At 31.2% G+C, this 19,095-nt stretch overlaps 6 protein-coding genes across 12 annotated transcripts in view; 5 read left to right on the forward strand and 1 right to left on the reverse strand.

Annotated features, from left to right (window-relative positions):
* LOC126874356 (midasin) overlaps positions 1-742 on the forward strand; it is a 137,616-nt gene extending 136,874 nt beyond the window's left edge. Inside the window, exons 26-27 of the mRNA XM_050636281.1 lie at positions 2-242; positions 455-742. Coding sequence (XP_050492238.1) covers positions 2-242; positions 455-637 — 424 coding nt within the window. The 3' untranslated portion in view covers positions 638-742. The remainder of the gene's footprint in view (position 1; positions 243-454) is intronic.
* Positions 743-1,428: 686 nt separating this feature from the next.
* Positions 1,429-2,840, forward strand: LOC126874367 (28S ribosomal protein S15, mitochondrial). The gene is made up of 4 exons (XM_050636311.1): positions 1,429-1,822; positions 2,022-2,155; positions 2,294-2,489; positions 2,563-2,840. Exons 1-4 carry the CDS (start codon positions 1,584-1,586, stop codon positions 2,819-2,821), a joined length of 828 nt encoding a protein of 275 aa, XP_050492268.1. The 5' UTR covers positions 1,429-1,583; the 3' UTR covers positions 2,822-2,840.
* A 952-nt stretch (positions 2,841-3,792) lies between these two features.
* LOC126874371 (cuticle protein 19-like) lies at positions 3,793-7,158 on the forward strand. Its single transcript, XM_050636325.1, has 4 exons — positions 3,793-4,201; positions 5,373-5,425; positions 5,534-5,783; positions 6,331-7,158. Exons 1-4 carry the CDS (start codon positions 4,166-4,168, stop codon positions 6,598-6,600), a joined length of 609 nt encoding a protein of 202 aa, XP_050492282.1. The 5' UTR covers positions 3,793-4,165; the 3' UTR covers positions 6,601-7,158.
* A 52-nt stretch (positions 7,159-7,210) lies between these two features.
* LOC126874369 (chromatin modification-related protein MEAF6) lies at positions 7,211-12,035 on the reverse strand. Its single transcript, XM_050636317.1, has 4 exons — positions 11,718-12,035; positions 10,544-10,747; positions 10,246-10,282; positions 7,211-8,512 (listed from the first exon to the last, which is right to left on the reverse strand). Exons 1-4 carry the CDS (start codon positions 11,787-11,789, stop codon positions 8,178-8,180), a joined length of 648 nt encoding a protein of 215 aa, XP_050492274.1. The 5' UTR covers positions 11,790-12,035; the 3' UTR covers positions 7,211-8,177.
* A 2,051-nt stretch (positions 12,036-14,086) lies between these two features.
* Positions 14,087-19,095, forward strand: part of LOC126874696 (bifunctional 3'-phosphoadenosine 5'-phosphosulfate synthase 2-like) — a 48,497-nt gene continuing 43,488 nt past the window's right edge. For 2 of the 7 annotated variants that reach the window (XR_007692944.1, XM_050637034.1), the window contains exons 1-2: positions 15,202-15,312; positions 16,519-16,689. Coding sequence is in view for 6 of the 7 variants with exons in the window: in XM_050637034.1 (XP_050492991.1) it covers positions 15,265-15,312; positions 16,519-16,689 (219 nt within the window). In the remaining variant the exon portion in view is untranslated. Of the gene's footprint in view, positions 14,235-15,200; positions 15,313-16,518; positions 16,690-19,095 lie in introns of those variants that run through there. The other 5 variants (XM_050637040.1, XM_050637044.1, XM_050637041.1 and 2 more) reach the window with 5 other exon arrangements.
* Positions 16,815-19,055, forward strand: LOC126874355 (bifunctional 3'-phosphoadenosine 5'-phosphosulfate synthase-like; the record flags this gene model as incomplete). Its single annotated transcript, XM_050636280.1, has 5 exons — positions 16,815-17,340; positions 17,776-17,876; positions 18,059-18,246; positions 18,335-18,584; positions 18,822-19,055. Coding segments are annotated over 5 exons (1,299 nt in total), but the record flags the coding sequence as incomplete, so codon positions are not given.

Here is a 19,095-nt window from a genome sequence, read left to right on the forward strand (position 1 = left end):
GGTTAATTCAAGAAATGAAATTTGAGCAGAAGAAGACAATGATTGGTGAACTGCTTGATTTTACAATGGAAATGTTCACATCTCAAGACAATTCTTCTGACAATGCGAAGTTGGTAACCATCTTATCTGATGGTAGAGGCATATTTTCAGAAGGGACAGAAAAAGTAACTGCAGCTGTGAGGAAAGCTAAATTGTTGAATATTTTCCTTGTTTTCATAATAGTTGATAATCCTTTCAATAAGGTGAGCACTTAATAAAATTTATAATTAAACAAAATGATATAATTTGAACTTTTTAATGAAAAATCTTTAAATTCTATTAGACATCTAACGAATAATTCATTAACTTTGAAGATACTAAATAAGCTTTTTCAAATATCTATATGTTGTTTTTATAATTATATACTAATAGTCTTCAAAATTGTTTTCTTTATCACTTGTATTATTTTTTCTAGGATTCAATACTTGATATAAGAATGCCAATTTTCAAAGATGGCAAGTTATTGGGTATAAGTTCCTACATGGATAATTTCCCATTCCCATTTTATATTATTCTTAGAGATTTGGATACATTACCTGTTGTGTTAAGTGATGCATTAAGACAATGGTTTGAGATTGTAGGCAGGATTGATATATAAAAGTAATTTATGTAAATAATTCTACTGTAATTTTTACGTGTAATTAAACTACTATGTACTTTCATCACACAGTGATGTTGTAAATATAATAATTTTTTTACTACATTTTATTTTTAATCCCTCAACAACTCAACTTATATAAAGAAATTACTCATATTTAATGCTTAATAAATAAAAAAGTATACATTGATTTGCATTAATACACATCATATAAATTAGAAGAATACATATTATTTTCAAGTTTTAATTATATACCTTTGTATATATTAAATTTTCATAAAATTTTAACTGGAAATGCAGTAACTTATAGTAACAGTAAATGAATTTATGTAAATTTATACTAATCACTGATAAAATAATTGATAATATAAATACTAAACACATTTACGCACGCAAACATATTTACATTGTTACTGCTCATGTGCAAACCACACAGTTTTTAAAAGCGGGAATTCAAATTTCATATAAAACGAGGGTATGAAAACTATAAGAGATAATTACAAAGATTTGAAAATGTAATGTATTTATAATTGTAAAAAATACTAGTATAGTCAAGTAGTTCAATATAGTTTTTTAGTAACAATGTAAATCTTTCAAAAGAATTTTAATGAATATCTACATACATATTTGTAATAGTTTCATGAATTTAAAATATTTATGTAAATAATTAAAAATTTTTTAAAGTTTTATTCGTAATTTTAAATACGAATGTCTAACTACTTCGCTCTTTGTAATTTAAAAAATAACTTCAATTAGAACATCACGGTAAGATGTGAACTCTTGATTGGAAACTTGCTTTTAGCTAATGGTCATGTTCATGCGCAATGTGTGTTCTATTTGCGTATAGTCTGTAATGACAATATTTTACCAATTGTATATCTTATATTTATTAACTTATAATTTGTAGTTAATTTGACTGTTTGTAATACCTAGTTTATAAATAAATATGAATTCGTTAATAAACTGCTGTAAATTACTAAGTACAAGAGTGAACAATGTATATATGTTTGGAGGTTATTTGAGCCGTGGAATGGCTCAAACCGTCGACGATTATAAAATTAAATGGACACGGCCAGTCAAAATCCCGAGCATAGATCCACGACAAACCGGTGATTTGGGAGTAAAAGTATCTGTAAAACCTACAGATATTAAAACCTATTACCAGAATTCGAAAGAGTTACAAGAGTAAGTAATAACTATACATTTGTATTGTTCTATATAGAAGATAATTTGTTATCCCACAAAGATGAATAAAAACTACATTCATTAAAGTTCTTGTATCCTAAAAAATATATATTCTTTAGTTATGCCTATCTTTTGTGTCTTATTCAAAATAAAAGTCCAACTAATACAGACAATTAATCATTGTTCAATTATAACGCAGTGCAGATGAAATTGTAAAGAAAATGTTCAGTTTGGATTTTCAATCAAAAAAAGAATTTAAAAATCTAGAAAGAGAAAGAGTGATAGGACTTGTGAAGAGGCATGTTTGTGATCGAGGTTCCATAGAAGTTAGAAGTACGTATACTTTTATTTTATAAATTTCTGAAAAGTATTAATGTTAATTTTGATTTATATATAATTTACTACATACAATTTTATAAAAATTTCTAGTTGTTTCCCACTTATATATTCAAACAAAATAAATTGTTTCAGTTGCTGCAATGACTAGTGAAATACAATATCTTCAAAAATATATAGAAGAGCATCCGAAAAATGTAAAAACCAAAGTATTTCTAAAAGAATTAATTGATAAAAGAAAGAAGTTTCTTGCACATTTGCGAAGATGGGATTATAGACGATTTGAATGGCTTCTTGAACGTTTGAATCTTATTTATGTATCTCAACCAGAGTATGATATTGTATACTTTTGTATATAATAAATTGTTTATTATATGCATTCTTTAACTTTTAACTGATTATAGAGTTCCTGGCCCAGTGTCGAGAAAAAATGCACTAAGGCAACTGACCAAAAATTACTGCGATGGTATTATTCAGCAGAAAGTAAATGCATTTAAAGCTGAATTAAAAGAACAGCAAAAGACATTTTTCGCTCAAAAGGCTAAAAACTTGGAGTATATTTTAGAAGAAGAAAAAAAGTATGGCCTAGAACCAACTGTAACTCAAGAGCAACTTGATGCTGCACGACAGAAAGTAGAAGAATTATCAAAAGAGATTGAATAAATAAATTTTTCCTACATTCCTTAATCATCTTTTTAATCTAACTTCTGACTTCGCTAAACTGATTTCTGGTAAATAATAAAAAATATAAAAATTTATAAGATTTCTGATATACAGAAAATTCTTTTAAATTTGTGAAGCACATGGTGTTTTTAAAAATATAAAAAATACTTGAGAATTAAGAAACATCGAAATTTTTCTAAAAATTTTATTTCATATTATCTTTGGTATTTTATAATACAAAATTATTTCCAGAATGTAAATGGGAATTATCTAATTATCAAACATATTTGAAGGAAGTTATTTAATTTTAAGAAATGTTATTTAATTTGAAGTTCGACATTACGTAAATAATCGTAGAAAATCGCCTTTTTAGAAGAAGAAAATCTATTTTCCATCCAAAAGGAATTATTTAATCTGTTGGTTTGATATATAATCAAATAAAAATTTTTATCCTATGCAATTCGAATAACGAGTTATAAGTACAAACTTGAATATTAATAGATATTTAAGAGTAAAGATAAACATATAAAATAATATTATGTAAATATTTTATTTATTATATTTATTTTATTTATTATATTGATCCTAAATATTTTATTGCTATTGCATTGGTAGTTTAAGAACATCAGTTTCAACAGGTGATGACGTTCCCACGGATGCATGTTGCGCATCCCTTGTATCAAGAGAGACCCAAACAATGTAAGTGAACGTTCTCGTACATACCGGGTGTTTGAAATAATTTAATCATATACATAATTAAATTATAAGAATTATAAGAATAAATTATAAGAATTATAGTATCTATAATTCTCATTTATCATATTTTGTACATAATAAAGTATAAATCATGCAAAATTTCTAATTTCATTTTCCCTATTAATGTTGTCTAGATTTTTTTTCTTATTTACATAAAGATAGGAACAATATAGATAAAAATTCTCGTGTATATAGAGTGATTAAAACAATTCAATTATTGAAAATTATACCAAATACTTTTGTATCGAAAAGAATCGTTTAACATTGTTATCACCTTGTATAAGCCGTATATAAAGATGAGCTGGATGCTGATGTTCTATTCTTTGAAGGACCGCCGTGAAAGTTTAGTAGACCTTAAAATTTCGTTTAAGTTCTATTCATAAGTGCATACATATGTACAAATATTTGCAAATATTTGAGAAGACTCTATGTGTATGTAATTAATTAATTATCAAAAATATTTTTTTCTTCGAAAAAAGAAAAATGTGATTTATTGATAATCTTTAATGGGAAATCAGGAAGAAATCTAAGAAGTATATCTCTGGTGCAAATTTCATTACACAACGCTGATTTTATAGTTCCCTAAACATGCAGTCGCAGTTTTCAAAAAGCGTTACCGACAAGGTAAAATGAAGATTACTATTTATACAATTAATTAAAAAAAAAAATAATAGATATTAAGTACTAAATTATTTCGATAAAACTTTTTACATATTATATTTCGAATAATTTATGTTAATCGTTTTAAATTTGAGAAGAGATGCGCAGAAAACATTTTAAAGGAATATGTACAAATATTTTTATAACAAGATTTAAAAAAAGTTGGTTTATCAAATTTAAAAAAAAGAAATCACAATAACGATTATAATAGAGCATAAAAAAGGAATTTTTGACGCACTTATGTAATCTTAATGCCTTAATCTGTACCTTAAAAAGACTCGATTCCATAAATCTTTATAAATGCATCGGTCACTTTTTATTTCGTAGCCCCGCGATTGCTAGTTGAAAGTACGGTTGCTTAATGTAGCGGTTCACAAGAACCGTATAGGTGGCAAGAAACGTATATAAATATCAATTCCCACGTTCGACTCGACCTCTTTCGACCTATGATATGCGTTCTTATAGTTAAAGGAACATTTACATTGCTTTTTTGATTTATTAATCATCTGGTCAATCGTTTCGAAGGTTTAGGTTTAGGTTGTTTTTTATTTCAAAACGTTACTCGAGAACCACTGAATGTGAATAGCGGCACTCCTTAAGACTGCGGTAGACATTGTGCAATGAAAATCTAATCTGCGCATGCGTGGTAAATAGTTCGATTCTTGGGTGTCTTCGCTGCAACTTCGCGCATATTTATACTTCCAAGATATTCTTCTAAACTTTTCTAAACTCCTTAGCGCTCCCGTATATATTATGTATGTATATTAGAATACATCTTATCTTTCGACCAACGAATTTGTTTTCTCTGTGTACTTGTGTAAAACTTGAGATCAATCGGACAATGTGAAGAAACGTGCCATATCGAATTTGAATTTGAATTTTTATAATTCGTTTTACATTATAATATCGCATTACCATACGAATATAAAAATGAAACATATGAATACTTAAAAAAGAATTTTTAAAAGTAATCGTGAGAGAACTTTTTTCTTTGGCATTATATTTACTTCGTCGAACCTTCGAACTCCTTTTATCTAAGAAACTTTTTCATATATACGCAAATAACGAAGATATTTAGATGTTCCTATTTTTTCTGTTCAAATTTTCCTTTCCAATTTGCTACTTTCTCTTACAGATCGTGATTTTGTGTTGTTTTCTGAAGCTGATCATCGCTGGTGTCCTACAACAGTAAGATTTCATAATCCATTACAGTTTTACAAACTTTCATTACTACCGCTAGCAGTTCATCAAGCTTTAGAATCATCTTATATAATGAAACGGTTGTTTGATATTTAGAAGATTTCCTTGTGCGCCAATCGATGCAATCTCCGCGAGTGGGGCAGCAGTGCCAGTGGCGTGCGCCCTTAAATCAATCGGAGGCAAAGTAGAACCAATACTTCCGACTTATGTGAAAGTTTCCACTCCGATCTCGTACAGACCATTGCCGAAGACGTCATCATTGGTATACGTTGCGCCACCGATTTTTAAAACGGCGTCTGCTGTTGTCGCGACCGATACAAAAAATGAAAAAGAAGCAGAATTCACGGTAATTTGTAAAGGACACTTTTAGCAACGTTATTTATAATAGGTTTGTTTGAATTACGATAAAAACGATAATTATACAGAGAAAGGCACGCATCGCCGATTTCAATCAGCTTGAAATATGTTGTCAAGATCAACACTGAGTTTATTTATCAACACTGGAATTTATGATACACTTACAAAATCGTATGGAATAAAAATTAAGTCGTGCTAAAAATTTGGCCAGCTATATGCCAGGGTGAAGTATAACGGAAACTAAATTTAATTAAAGATTTCCATGAATATCTCGGAAACGAAGGCCAAGCGGTGGTAACATGTATAGGCAAAAGTTATTCTGAATGTTGTCCTCTATAATGTAACATATTTAACTATCATTGGACTCGGTAAAATGTGCCCTTTTCTGTATAACTGCCATACAAACTTATGATATTATAAAATAAAAAACCTTTTTATTTCAGGATAAGAAGTTTTAGTACTATGTAGGAAGTATAATCTTATTTACGCAAGAAGTATAATTCTATTTATTCACATAGAATCTCATTTTTCTGCAGGCTCATCCAAGATACTCGTTTAATTATGGCGTCCTGGATGGATATACCGGCGATTCTAAGTCAGCGTGGGAAGAGAGAGACGGTGACACGGTAAAGGGTGAATATTCTGTGGTAGAAGCGGATGGTTCAATTCGAACAGTCACTTACACGGCTGATGATCATAATGGCTTCAACGCAGTCGTAACCAGAAACGAACCCCCAAAGAACGTGAAAAAAGATAGTAATTTGAAAGCATTTCTACCGGTAACCGTTATTTCCAGTCCTCATTAAAGGTAAATCGAATGTTCTGCGAATAAAAATTTGTATCTAGTTTTTATCCTGCTGTGTTATCCTGCTGCTAACGAGAAACAATACTTTAAAATACTTGAGAAAAATTCATGTTGAAAATTATTGTTTTTTTTTCTTTGTTCGATACAAAGGCATTTAAAAAAGAACCCGAAAGTAACGGATAAAATGATAAAAATTTTCCAACGAGTAATGTATATACATTTTATCTAAATTGTACTAAAACGATATTTTATACTTGATTTGATAAGGATAAAATTTCGAAGCGTTCATTTCCTTTGTTTAATTCTACTTAATTACGATGGAATATTCTTAATATTTGCAAATATTCTGAATGTATAAAAAGGAAGAAAAATATAATAAATGGTAATGAAAATGGACGTTTCAAGACTTAAAAAGTAAAAATATAGAAAAATACTTCGTTGTATAAGAATTTATAAATAAATAATTAATTAATAAACGAACATAGAAATTTGTAATTTTACAAATAAGAATATATAGCGTTGATTAATTAAAATTATAAAAAAAAATGTGTCGAAAAAAATAAAATGAAAATTTACGCTACAGGTCCATGATTCAATTAGGTACTTTCAAATCCTTTATTAATAATGCTTTATTTAAATACAGTGGTTACAAAAAATATTTGTCAATTTTTTTATACTATCTGTTAAAATTTTAATTTTACAAGTATGAATAATCATATTTTGCAGAGGATAGATAAACATATATTACGTAAAGTATCATCAAAAATAAAATTGACTTAGAAAAATAAACAAACAGTTTGAACCTTTAACATGACGCGATTACAAATAATACTCTGATTATCCAACTTCATTTCTTTGTGCAATTATTAGTTTTATTTTCACTACAGCTACAAATATTATGCTATTTTTTTATATACGTATTAAAATCATTCGAGGAACCTTATATATTATAAAAGTAACAAAATGTACCAACTATTTCTAATACAAATCTTCTATAAAACAAACTATCGGATCGTTAAAATTGGGACAGAAAATATTAGGATCTCTTATAACGCTTAAATAGTGGAGATGACAAAATTTGACTGAGCTTAACTAATGGTAACAGATTTGATAGTTGTCGTGAAACACGGAATTACAAGGAATAAAATCTCAAGTGAGAACTAAAGATTTCATAATTCTACATTATCTCTTAAGCGTAATACATACTGTTCAACTAACCGAATAAGACGACGATTGATATCATTTCATCTCTAAACCTGAAATTTATCTTTGTACAATACTATATACGTTGGCTTACAATCATAGTCTTTATGGAAACAGAAATAGAAATCCTATCCGGATGGTAAAACGACACCCTTCGTTACCCAAACTGTTATTCACTTACTAATCCTAATGCTCTTATTCGTTAACGATAAGCCTGTAACTCTCCCATAAAAAGTCAGCATTCCGTGGTGCACTTATTGTATAAAACAGTGAGATCTGGTATATCGACAGAATCGAATGAGAATAGAAGGAAGAAATGTTCCATTGATAGTCCTCGCGTGAACTATCCAGAGATTACACCGGCTCGAGGTTATTCTACCTATTTCTGGACCTCTTGTTGCTATTCTTTTTCGCGTTGTTCCCAGACTTATTTTTCGAAGGCTCTTTTCCAGTGTTCTCCTTCAAGGAGACGTGCTCCAGGCTGCCATTGCTCGCGTGCCCGTTCGCAAATTGTCTAGCAATCTCGGTTGAAGAGGCGATAGATCCATTCTGGCTATACTGACCAGTTACAGAGTGGTTTTTCCCGGACGACTCCTTATTACCGTTGCTATTGCCGCTATTGGCAGCTGTTCCATGAGAATTTACGAGGCTGCAATTGTCCTCGCTACCGCTGTTGCCGATCTGCGACTCCGATTCACTGTACCGGTCAACTGGAATCAAGTTTATAATGGGAAAACCGCGATCCCCGATCGGCACGTGGCACGATCGGCCGAACTGAAGAATTAATTAGTCGATTACTCGATCGACAGTTGTGCATGGTTTATCCAGATGCAGATTGACCGATTATTCGTCAAACAATTAATCAGTCAAGGATTGTTTAACCGTGAGTGACGTTTAATGAAAATATACCTTCGCTTGATCGATTAAACTATTGGAAAGATCGAGAAATTCGCGTGAGAGAGAGTATTGGTACATTTGGAAGACACAAATGTGGTAGTAGTAGTAGTAGTAGTAGTAGTAGTAGTAGTAATAATAGTAGTAGTAGTAGTAGTAGTAATAGTAGTAGTAGTAGTAGTAGTAGTAGTAGTAGTAGTAATAGTAATAGTAACTTATAATATCTGAGTCACATCGAGGATATAGGATTTCTAATTTACATGTTACTATTATTTCTCTAACTATTTTTGAAATAAATCTTTATTTCATGTTTTCTATTTAAAGAATCGTTCTGCACTATAATTTCACACTTATACTACCATTGATATTTATAGTGCCAATACTCTTCGTTCATATAACGTTCATATGTATCTTACAAGTCATAAGATTGAATCGCAATTAACATTCACTAGAATTATAGCACTAACAAGGAAACATTAAAATACCAATAAAACTAGAAACTAACAATAAGACGATAAGATAAAATTAAAGTGTAAAATTGTTTAATCGATCAAAACATACATTTTTTAATTCTTTAACATTCTGCGACTTTAAAAAATTGACTATCTAGAAGCAAATATAGCAAGTATGTAATATGAGAGTATAAATATACCAGATGTTTTCATAAAAGTGAAAGAAACAACACGCTTTAAATGTAAATAATTGTTACTTTACCATATTTTGATCGATTTCATAAGCATTACTGTGAACAATTACTTTTAAAAATTATCTTGTATATTGAGAGTATAAAAGAAATGTTTCTGTTATACCCACATTAATACAGAAAACACGGATTTATTTAAAGCTTAGATACAGAGAAAAGATAAATATAGAAAATAAAGATAACAATGCTCAAGCTAACGTTCTTCTACACTTTCGACATGTACGAGAAAAGCAAATTACAAGTTTACTACTGACATACACGGAGAACAAGACAATGGTAGCAGATAGAATTGTTAAATCGAGGAATAACTTTTTATAAAACTTCGAAACAGGTAAGAGAAATAGACATTAAATTTATTTATAATTAGATACAGAAAAAAGATGAATGTAGATGAAAACAGACAGAGAAAAATCAATACGTAAAGTGCGTATGACAAAAAGTTACTTTCGAAAAGTTCAAAAATGAATAATTATCAAAATAGAACAAGAAAATGAACTAAAATTTATTCGTAATTTAAATACACAAGAAAAAAAAGTTACTCCACAAAAATTAGAAGCAACAATGAATATCTTTTGAATTTTCTTTCTTCGTTAGTGCAATAAACTGCACTTTGCAACAATCGATATTTATTGCGCTTTTTTTTTTCTTTTTTTTGGAAGACAGCCTGACCAATACATTGAAAAGAAAAAGAAATACAATCAAGGATAACTTAAAAACTAAGAAGAATTATTATCAAGGAGAGGATAAAAAGAAAAGTTGGAAGGAGGGATAGGATGAAAAATGTTGTACTCTTTTTTTTTTCTTTAAAGAATTAACTATCTCAGGAATATCCATTGAGGTCCTTACTTTTTTCCTGGGTGTTTTCAACAAGTCCACTGACTGCCTGTAAAAATGTAATACTTTTGATTTAACAACAGTACATTCGATATAAATATTTAAAAATGCCCGTGCGATTAGTTTCTCTTTATAGCTCATATTTTTATAATACTGAAATTAAACGTAATAGCTTCTGTGTACAAATATATACTTTTATTAAGATACTATAGCTTTTCAAGAATTTTCTCTTATTAATAATTTGAACAATACATTTCTGTCTATTTTGACAAAGTATAACATTATATAAAATAAAATATTAATTACTAACAGCCATAGAGGTAATAGAAGATTTTGAGAATAGTCTTTCAGCTTCTTTGAATTTCCTATTTCGTTTATCTGCTTTACTGTTAGTATTTTTATTACTGGCTAAATATCTGTCCCAGCCACGTATTATATTACCATACAATTGTGTGTCTTCCAAATAACTACCTTCAAATGCATAGATTTGGCGTTCTAAATTGGCAAGAGTGTCCTGTAAAATTTTAATATCTTATGAAAGGCACAAAACAAATTAATATTAATATTTAATTTAAAAAGTGTAATATTAATGTTCCAAAAAAGATAGTAATTACGCTTATATAAATTTTATTTGAGTTTTGCTTCTCTTTCGTGTTAAGATAACAATTTACGCAACAATCGCGATAACTATATTATTTTATTTTCATTTAAATCATGTTCAATATATTTCTGTAACATAGGTAAGAATGAGAAACTTAAAACATTAATTTACGATTTAGATAAATCTTTTCTTAATATATTATATAATGTTAACAAGGAAATCGATATGTTATTACAAATATGATTTAAAACATTAAACAAAAACATTAGCATTATTCATATTTTAATATAACACAGTGTGAACTATTTTATACAACATTAAAAGATATATTTAATGGTAGAAGTATCAGCAATATGCAAGTTTATTAAATAATACAGAAGTGTGTTATATTACACAAGCAAAAGAGATTTTCTTTAATACTAAACAAAAGATGAAATAAAATAAAAGAATTATTATTCTATTTTTCAATAGATCAGATAAATAAACAAAAACATATAATGTGCCAAATCATACTAAATACAAATAATGAATATATTCACTAACATGAAAATTAACTATTGGGGTTAGGTACATTTTAAAAATTGAATTAGAAATTCACAAGCAATTAATATTTTACATTAGTGATAGTTTAGGAATATAAGTAAACCAGAAAGTAAAAGCATTAATTATTAACACGAAAAAATCAGAGGTCGACATAACCTAACAATATCTAAAAGACAATACAAACAATTTATTGCAGAAGTTTAAGGTGGTAATTGGGTGTAAATAAAATTGTTCTATCTCGTAACAATAACAATAATCTCAATTATACCAAATATATAATTAATAAGAAAATAGAAATACATTACAGGAGGCACAGTTTGACAATTGCTTCAGTACTCACAGCTATTTCTGCTTTCCTTTTCACTAATTCAGCGAGTTCTGCTCGCAAATCGACGGAGGATTTCGTCGACATTACGTATTTAAATATATTGATAAAACAATAACAACAGATCCAACTTTCTTAGCGTAAATAACGTCTTTACATTCAACTGATTCAACAAATACCAACTCTAAACGAAAGCTTTCTTCATCGACTTGAAGTTATCATTAACTGGTTATCTAGTTTTATTTCCATCTTCATCTTTTCCTTCTCCATGACATTAAATTGTTTAAAACATTTAATTTATCTTATATAATTTTATTTTCGCATTATATTCTTGTTTATAATATTATGTACATATATATAATATTTACTGTTACTTGCTATTACCTTTGATTTTGAGTTTCTTTTAGGGAGAAAGTACGTGGATTGGTGCCCATGGAACGCTAATCACACTGCTCGTAGAAGTGCGCGAAGATTCAAAAAGCTGAATCGAATTGAACCCTCTTCCTCCCTTCTCGGATCAGCTACATTACAATATTTTACAATATTTTTTTCGTCAAACCTTCCGTTTCCCACATAGAATATGCATTTATTTTAATAAAGTTAATTTTCCTTCTTCTTTTTATAGGACCAGTTACGGAAGTAACTTAATCTAATCTACGATTCAGAATTAAAAAACGCAACTTAGAGTATTGAATTAGATTAATATCTGAAATTCAATTTATACTTTTCAAAACTTCTAGAAATCTAAACAAGATTGCAGATGATAATTCAGGAAATATTAAGTCGCAGGCCCAACTGGCAACATTTTGTATCGAAGACAATTATTTAAATTCAAGAAAAACTTATTGTTAAAAGATTAAGCTATAGACTGTTTTATTTAGTAAATGCGAAGCATCAGTGCACCACGAGCACGCATTCATTTTTCGTTGTCACTTTCGCATGAGTTATGATTTCACGGTTGGACAACGAATTATTATAAAACTAGGACGACTACGCCCATTTGCCGCTTATGACGCCCCCCCCCCCCCCCCCTCCACTGAGAACAACCGCCATTTTCTGGACAGACTTTTGATACGGGCAACCATCAAAACTTGAAAAAGCCTAAGAAAAATGAAGTTACGAGACTCAACTTCTGTGACGTTTTAGTTTATGCATTTAATACGAAATAAATAGTCGAACAACGAGCACTTTTTCAATAAACACGGATAAATTTAGAAAAAAAATTACAGATATCATATAGAAGTATACGCAACTGTGAAGTTCGTTCCCAGTTAGATGCGTTACAAAGTAACATTGCCTAAAAGAATGACATGAAAAGTTGCAGATTTTGACTAATTTTGTTATGTATATGTATGGGGTAGATTATACAATTTATGTATTATACAGAAAACTATGAATTCATTGTAAAATTGTACAATTATCGTAAATTTCTAAATTGAATTAAATGAAACCTAACCTTATTTTGCAAATGAACAAAACGTTTAATCGTTTAAAATCCTTCCATTCACGATCCTTAAATCCTTTTCATTTATCACTAGTCTAAGAAACAAGTTTATAAGGAATAACGAAAAGCTTTGAGAAAATCGGCAAGTATTAAGATAAGTATTAAGGTAAGTATATGGTAACTATATAATAAGTACTAAGAAGAATAAAATAGCATAAGAGACATACGAAACTTTTTGGAATTTTTGGAAATGACGTTATTATCCAGGAGTTTGAGAAATTGAGATTTCGACAAAATTTCGTCGACAAAAGTGGGGTCATTTCTAGGAACGTTCGAAAATTTTTTGCGGCTTCGATTTTTAGAGTTTTTTCGTGAATTTTTGTGGGATTGGGCAGCGAAAAGGTAAATAACAAGACAATGCTGTTAAATTATTCTAATTTATGGAGACTCTTTTTAAGTACGTTTGATATAATTATTTTATAATAAATAATCTCATTTTTATTGCATTATATAATTATTTCTAAGAAGATCGATGCTGCTGGCTACTTGTGGTACCTTGATTGTTGTGGTTTTTCAGTAATCGATATAAAAAAGAGAAATTTATTTCCGATGTTTAATTCAAGTTTTAAGCAACTTTATACTTTCTCACGAAGGGTATCATCGATACTAATGAAATAAAAAATTTAAAGAAGATTAAAAAGTAAGGTAACTGGAAAAAACTCTACTTAGAAGTCTTCTTAAATGATAACCCCAGTAGATAGACATCGCCCTTGCTTGGCTTATTTGTTAAAGGCATTACGTAAATTCTAATAGATATAATCTCGTAAAGGTCAGTACAAAGTTTAATATATACAGTGTATATAGTATCATGTATATGGGATATTAACTGAGTTTTAAATTTGCACTAATGTGAACCATAAAATGCACACTGCAAGTAACCACACAATCTAGTTCCCAGAACAGCCATGAAAGAAAACTGTAATTGCTACAATCTGCCACGAATTATACGTGTAATAACGCCCAATCGTGGAATATCAATATTCCACAATACCTGAAATAGGAACATGATTCGAAGCTATAGTACGTTCGTAACGTATTCAAAATCTTTCTGCTAGTTATTGCAAATAACCTAAAACTAATAAATTTGTTTCTCTCATATTCATAAAATAAAGGGAAACTTTGTAACAATTTAATAATTATTGTTTCATAACAACGTTGTATGGCCAATTCGTTGCGATCAGTTATCCCTATCAATCTCGAATCAGAATATTTCTAACATGAATAGAGTATATTATAACATGAATAGGATATTTCTAAACTCAATAAACGTCCGGACCTGTCGCTTGTCTCGTAACAATGATGTTGCACGATTTAGCACAATGAAATAAGAAGAATTCGTATAAACATAGCTTAGCATAGACTTTGTTTTCGAGTTACAGCTTATTTTCTACGTACCTTCAGAAAAATTGATGTCGGAATGATCAGGTCCAGCTTCGATAGAATCTCAAATGCATCGCGTCGTGAATAGTCAAACTTGTTCGAAAAATTTACAAACTTGTGGGCAACTTTGTTCGCCACTTGTTGGCGAACAGAACGAGAGACACTGTGACCTTACGTTCTATTGACGACAATTATTGGTATCCCAATATAAATCGGAATAATTTCAACTCATTATATAACTTTCATTCTTTTCTCTATGATAACCTACAAGTTGTCTTCTAGACATCGCTGACTACTGAAAATTAGACGCCGACATCATTGAACTATTTCAATTACGAAACGAGAAATTTCGCTGCAATCGAGTTTTTCCAGCGGCACGAGTTTTTCCTTTATTCAGGGTCGTGAAAGAAAAAAAGCAACGGGAGAACAAGAGAGTATGAATGTGTCGTTTCTCCCCTCTCACGAGCAATACGTGTTACCGATGATATATAAAGGAACACGTATCACCAGGTACTCAGTACACTCACGCGAGTCGTTATCGTTATTTCGTTACATTTCCAAGAGATTACTGAACGAAAGTTTGGTATTTCACTTGATTTTAATATCGTGTTCAATTCGAATAATACTATATATATATATATATATAGCAGTAATAGAAGAGGAGCTTTTTGGACAACGATGGATCAGAAAAATGAAGTCAAAGGATGCGATGGGAAAACTAATCGCGTGAGTTTTCGTTAGATCTTGCTCTTCGAGTTATTCGTATTTAGATTTAGATTATTGCTGAGCAATTGGGATTGCCTCTAATATTCACAATTTGTGCATCGTTTTAAGGAAACGAATTAAGGAATAAACAATATTTAACAGCTTCTTCCCGGCAACGATTAGTCAGCATATTCTATCTTCACTTCAAAATAGAAAGAAAGAAGCGTTATATGAATATAGACTCCTGAGTTTTGCTTTATCAAGAAATCACATGAAAAAAAAAGTCACACAAAACTGAAGAATTAACTACTCTAAAAATAAGGAATTATTTCGCTTCTATTATGTCGCTACGCTTATTTATATTTAGATCTATCGTGGGGGGGGGGTGGAGGGGTCATCATGTGACAGGTTATTCCGTCGGGGTTGTGAGGTTCGAATTTGGTTTCTATACAAATTATTAAAATTTATTTAAATTTCAAATTGGAACGCCCACTCGCGCTATTGGTAGTTTTAGTCTACTTTACGGCGCGTGCGTGACAATATTATAATATAGTTATATAATAATTTATAATATAATTATATAATAATTTATAATGTAATTATATAATAATTTATAATATAATTATAACATATATATAACATAATTATCCGATCCAGCTTTCCTTTTCCTTCTCGTTTGACGGAACTCGCTGGACAGAAATGCTCGACAGCCGCGTAGTCGATGCAGAACTACACGCCTGGATAGATAGCAATCGATAGTGTTCTTTATCGAGTAAGAAAATCGAACATTCGATCGGCGCCATTGCCTCTATTTTAGATGTCGCTATTAAGTTGAATTTATCTCATTCGCGGAGAAACGAATTGGTCGAATAGATCGTTGCACAGTGGACATTTAAAAACAGTAGAATCAATCGTCGAGTATTTTATAAGATCCTTATCGTTGCACGAAACTTAATGATCAAATATTCCGTATAATGGGGATATATACGAAATCTTCGATGGAAAATCGAAATACACAGAAGAATAATCGGGTATAATAACACACGTATTTTTAATGATTTATCCAGTCGTATGCAAAATAATCAACCGTCGAATTAATTATTTTCAGTAATATTTCGATGACTCTAAATCGGATAAAGTGTATTGATCTCCTAATTTACTTGAAAATTTCAAACAGCAAATAAAAGATACGTCGCTTTGAAACGTCCCGCGTTGAAATATTTGCAGGTTCTCGCGACGAATGTGATCAAACAAATACACCACGTGTTGAGGGAGAGACGAGGGGAAGCCTATGGAAAATTCAAAGAATTTTGTGGCTGTACGATTTGGTTGACAGGGCTGTCCGGTGCTGGCAAGACGTCCATCTCGTTCGAGCTGGAAAATTACCTGGTTTCTCAAGTAAACTTTTTGCTCTAAAGTTCGAAATTCTCAAATTGCCATATCTCGAAACTTGCAAATTGCCAGACTCTCGATCGGACCATAATTTTTTAACGCTTCAGGATCATATAAACTTGCTTTTGCAGGGACTGCCAGCCTACAGACTGGACGGCGGTAATCTTCGTCACGGATTAAACCGGAACCTGGGCTTCTCGAAAGAAGATCACGAAGAGAACGTGCGAAGAGCTGCCGAAGTAGCAAAATTGTTCTCTGATTGCGGTGTGATCACCATTTGCTGCCTCGTTTCGCCCTTCGAGGCGGACAGAAGGCTGGCGAGGAAGATACACGAAGATTTTAACTTGAAGTTCTTCGAGATCTTCGTGAAAGCTTCCGTGAAGACGTGCGAAGCCAGAGACGTGAAAGGCCTCTACGAGAAAGCTAGAAAAGGGATGATTGAAAGCTTCACAGGCATCGGCCAGGAATATGAAACGCCCAAAACTCCTGATCTCATCGTGGATACGGAATTTCATAATTTGCAGACCTCGACGAGAATGGTGATCGAGTTGTTGAGGACTCAGGGAATTCTTCCCAAGACTCGAAATCAGGTTCAGGAACTGTTCGTCGAGGAGAGGAAGATAGAGGAGGCGAGAAAAGTGGCGGAGAATCTTCCGAGTACGTTGCAAATGTTTTCTCACTTAATTCTGTATTTTGCATTTTAATTATTGCCTTGGTTTGCAAAATAATTCCACTTTTTCTTGTCTTTTGTTGATTGGACAAGCAAGTGGCTACTACGCTGTGGCTGAAAAACACGTGGATGGTTCTTTATTTCTGACATCATGTAATTTGCTTACGAAATTACGAAAATATAAAGATTTGGAGGTGTCATAGAATGTTGTGACACGCAAACATTTCCGGCTAAAATAATTCACATGCGAAACATCAAATATTCATAAATTGCCACGATACACACAGATAAGATAGAGAAAGTTCTTTTCCAAATTGATGTTTCCAATTGACAAAGAGATAAGCTTTTATGTAAACAATTTCCATTTGATATATAGTACTTGATAATTGCCTAATTCCTCAAATCAATATGCTCAATTTAAGGTATCGACATCAGTAAGGTTGACTTGCAATGGGTTCAAGTACTCGCTGAAGGTTGGGCTGCTCCGCTCACAGGTTTCATGAGGGAGTACCAATATTTGCAGGTGCGTAATTAAAATTTGATTAACGAATTGCATGAAATTTAAGCATAGAGAAACGAGTTCTATCTTTGGACGATATTAATTATGAAACACTAAGTTTGTAAAGGTAAAAAGTTGTAGAATAGAGATAGATTTTTCTAACGAGATAACAAATAAAATGTGTACGTGTGTGTGTTATTTTCAAGTGTCAACACTTCAAAACTATCAAACAAGATGGGAACGTGATTAATCAATCGATACCAATCGTGCTTCCGGTTAGCACAGAGCAGAAGGAAAGCTATACTACAGCACCGGCACTGACCTTGAAGTACAACGGTCAAGATATCGCAATTCTGAGGAGACCAGAATTTTTCGCTCACCGAAAAGAAGAAAGGTTCAATTATGTTTTTTCAGTAAATTATTATTTCTAGTTAGTAGTTAGTCTCCTCTTATGTGAAAATAAATCGGAAACATTGCAACAGGTGTAGCAGAGAATTTGGTACAAACGACCTTGGACATCCTTACGTTAGAATGATCCACGAATCGGGTGATTGGCTGGTTGGAGGAGAATTAGAAGTTCTGGAAAGGATTAAGTGGAACGATGGTCTCGACAAGTACAGGCTCACGCCAAACGAAATTCGTAAAAAATGCAGAGAAATGGAAGCGGATGCTGTTTTCGCCTTCCAGTTGAGACATCCGATTCACAATGACCACGCACAAGAGTTAATGCAGGTTAGTTCTCATCGAAAACAACAAATTTCAAGTATAATATAAGAGATAAAATTATTTGCTTTAAAGGAGGTTCGATACGAAGCAAAATTAATTAAGTTTCCATTATTTTGATAAGAACCTAGTTGAGAGTTAAAGAAAGTCCAATAAATCCAATCAATTACGACATTTACTTTTTCCTGCGCAAAAATTCCTATTCTTCTTCTCTTTTAATGTAATTATTATTCAAATTAATACCAGGATATCAGAAGATACCTCGTGGAGGAACGTGGTTGTAAGAAACCAGTTCTTCTACTGCATCCTCTGGGAGGATGGACGAAAGAAGACGACGTACCACTAACAGTTCGGATAAACCAACACCAAAGTGTTCTCGAGGAGAGTGTATTGCACAAAGACGTCATCCTCGCTATTTTTCCAAGCCCGATGCTTTACGCTGGCCCTACAGAGGTATTATTTATTTCCCTAAAAAATTAATCAACAATTAAGATTGATGGACTAAGAGAAGCGTAGTATT

Source organism: Bombus huntii, chromosome 16 (genome assembly GCF_024542735.1).
Source record: "Bombus huntii isolate Logan2020A chromosome 16, iyBomHunt1.1, whole genome shotgun sequence".
NCBI lineage: Eukaryota > Metazoa > Arthropoda > Insecta > Hymenoptera > Apidae > Bombus > Bombus huntii.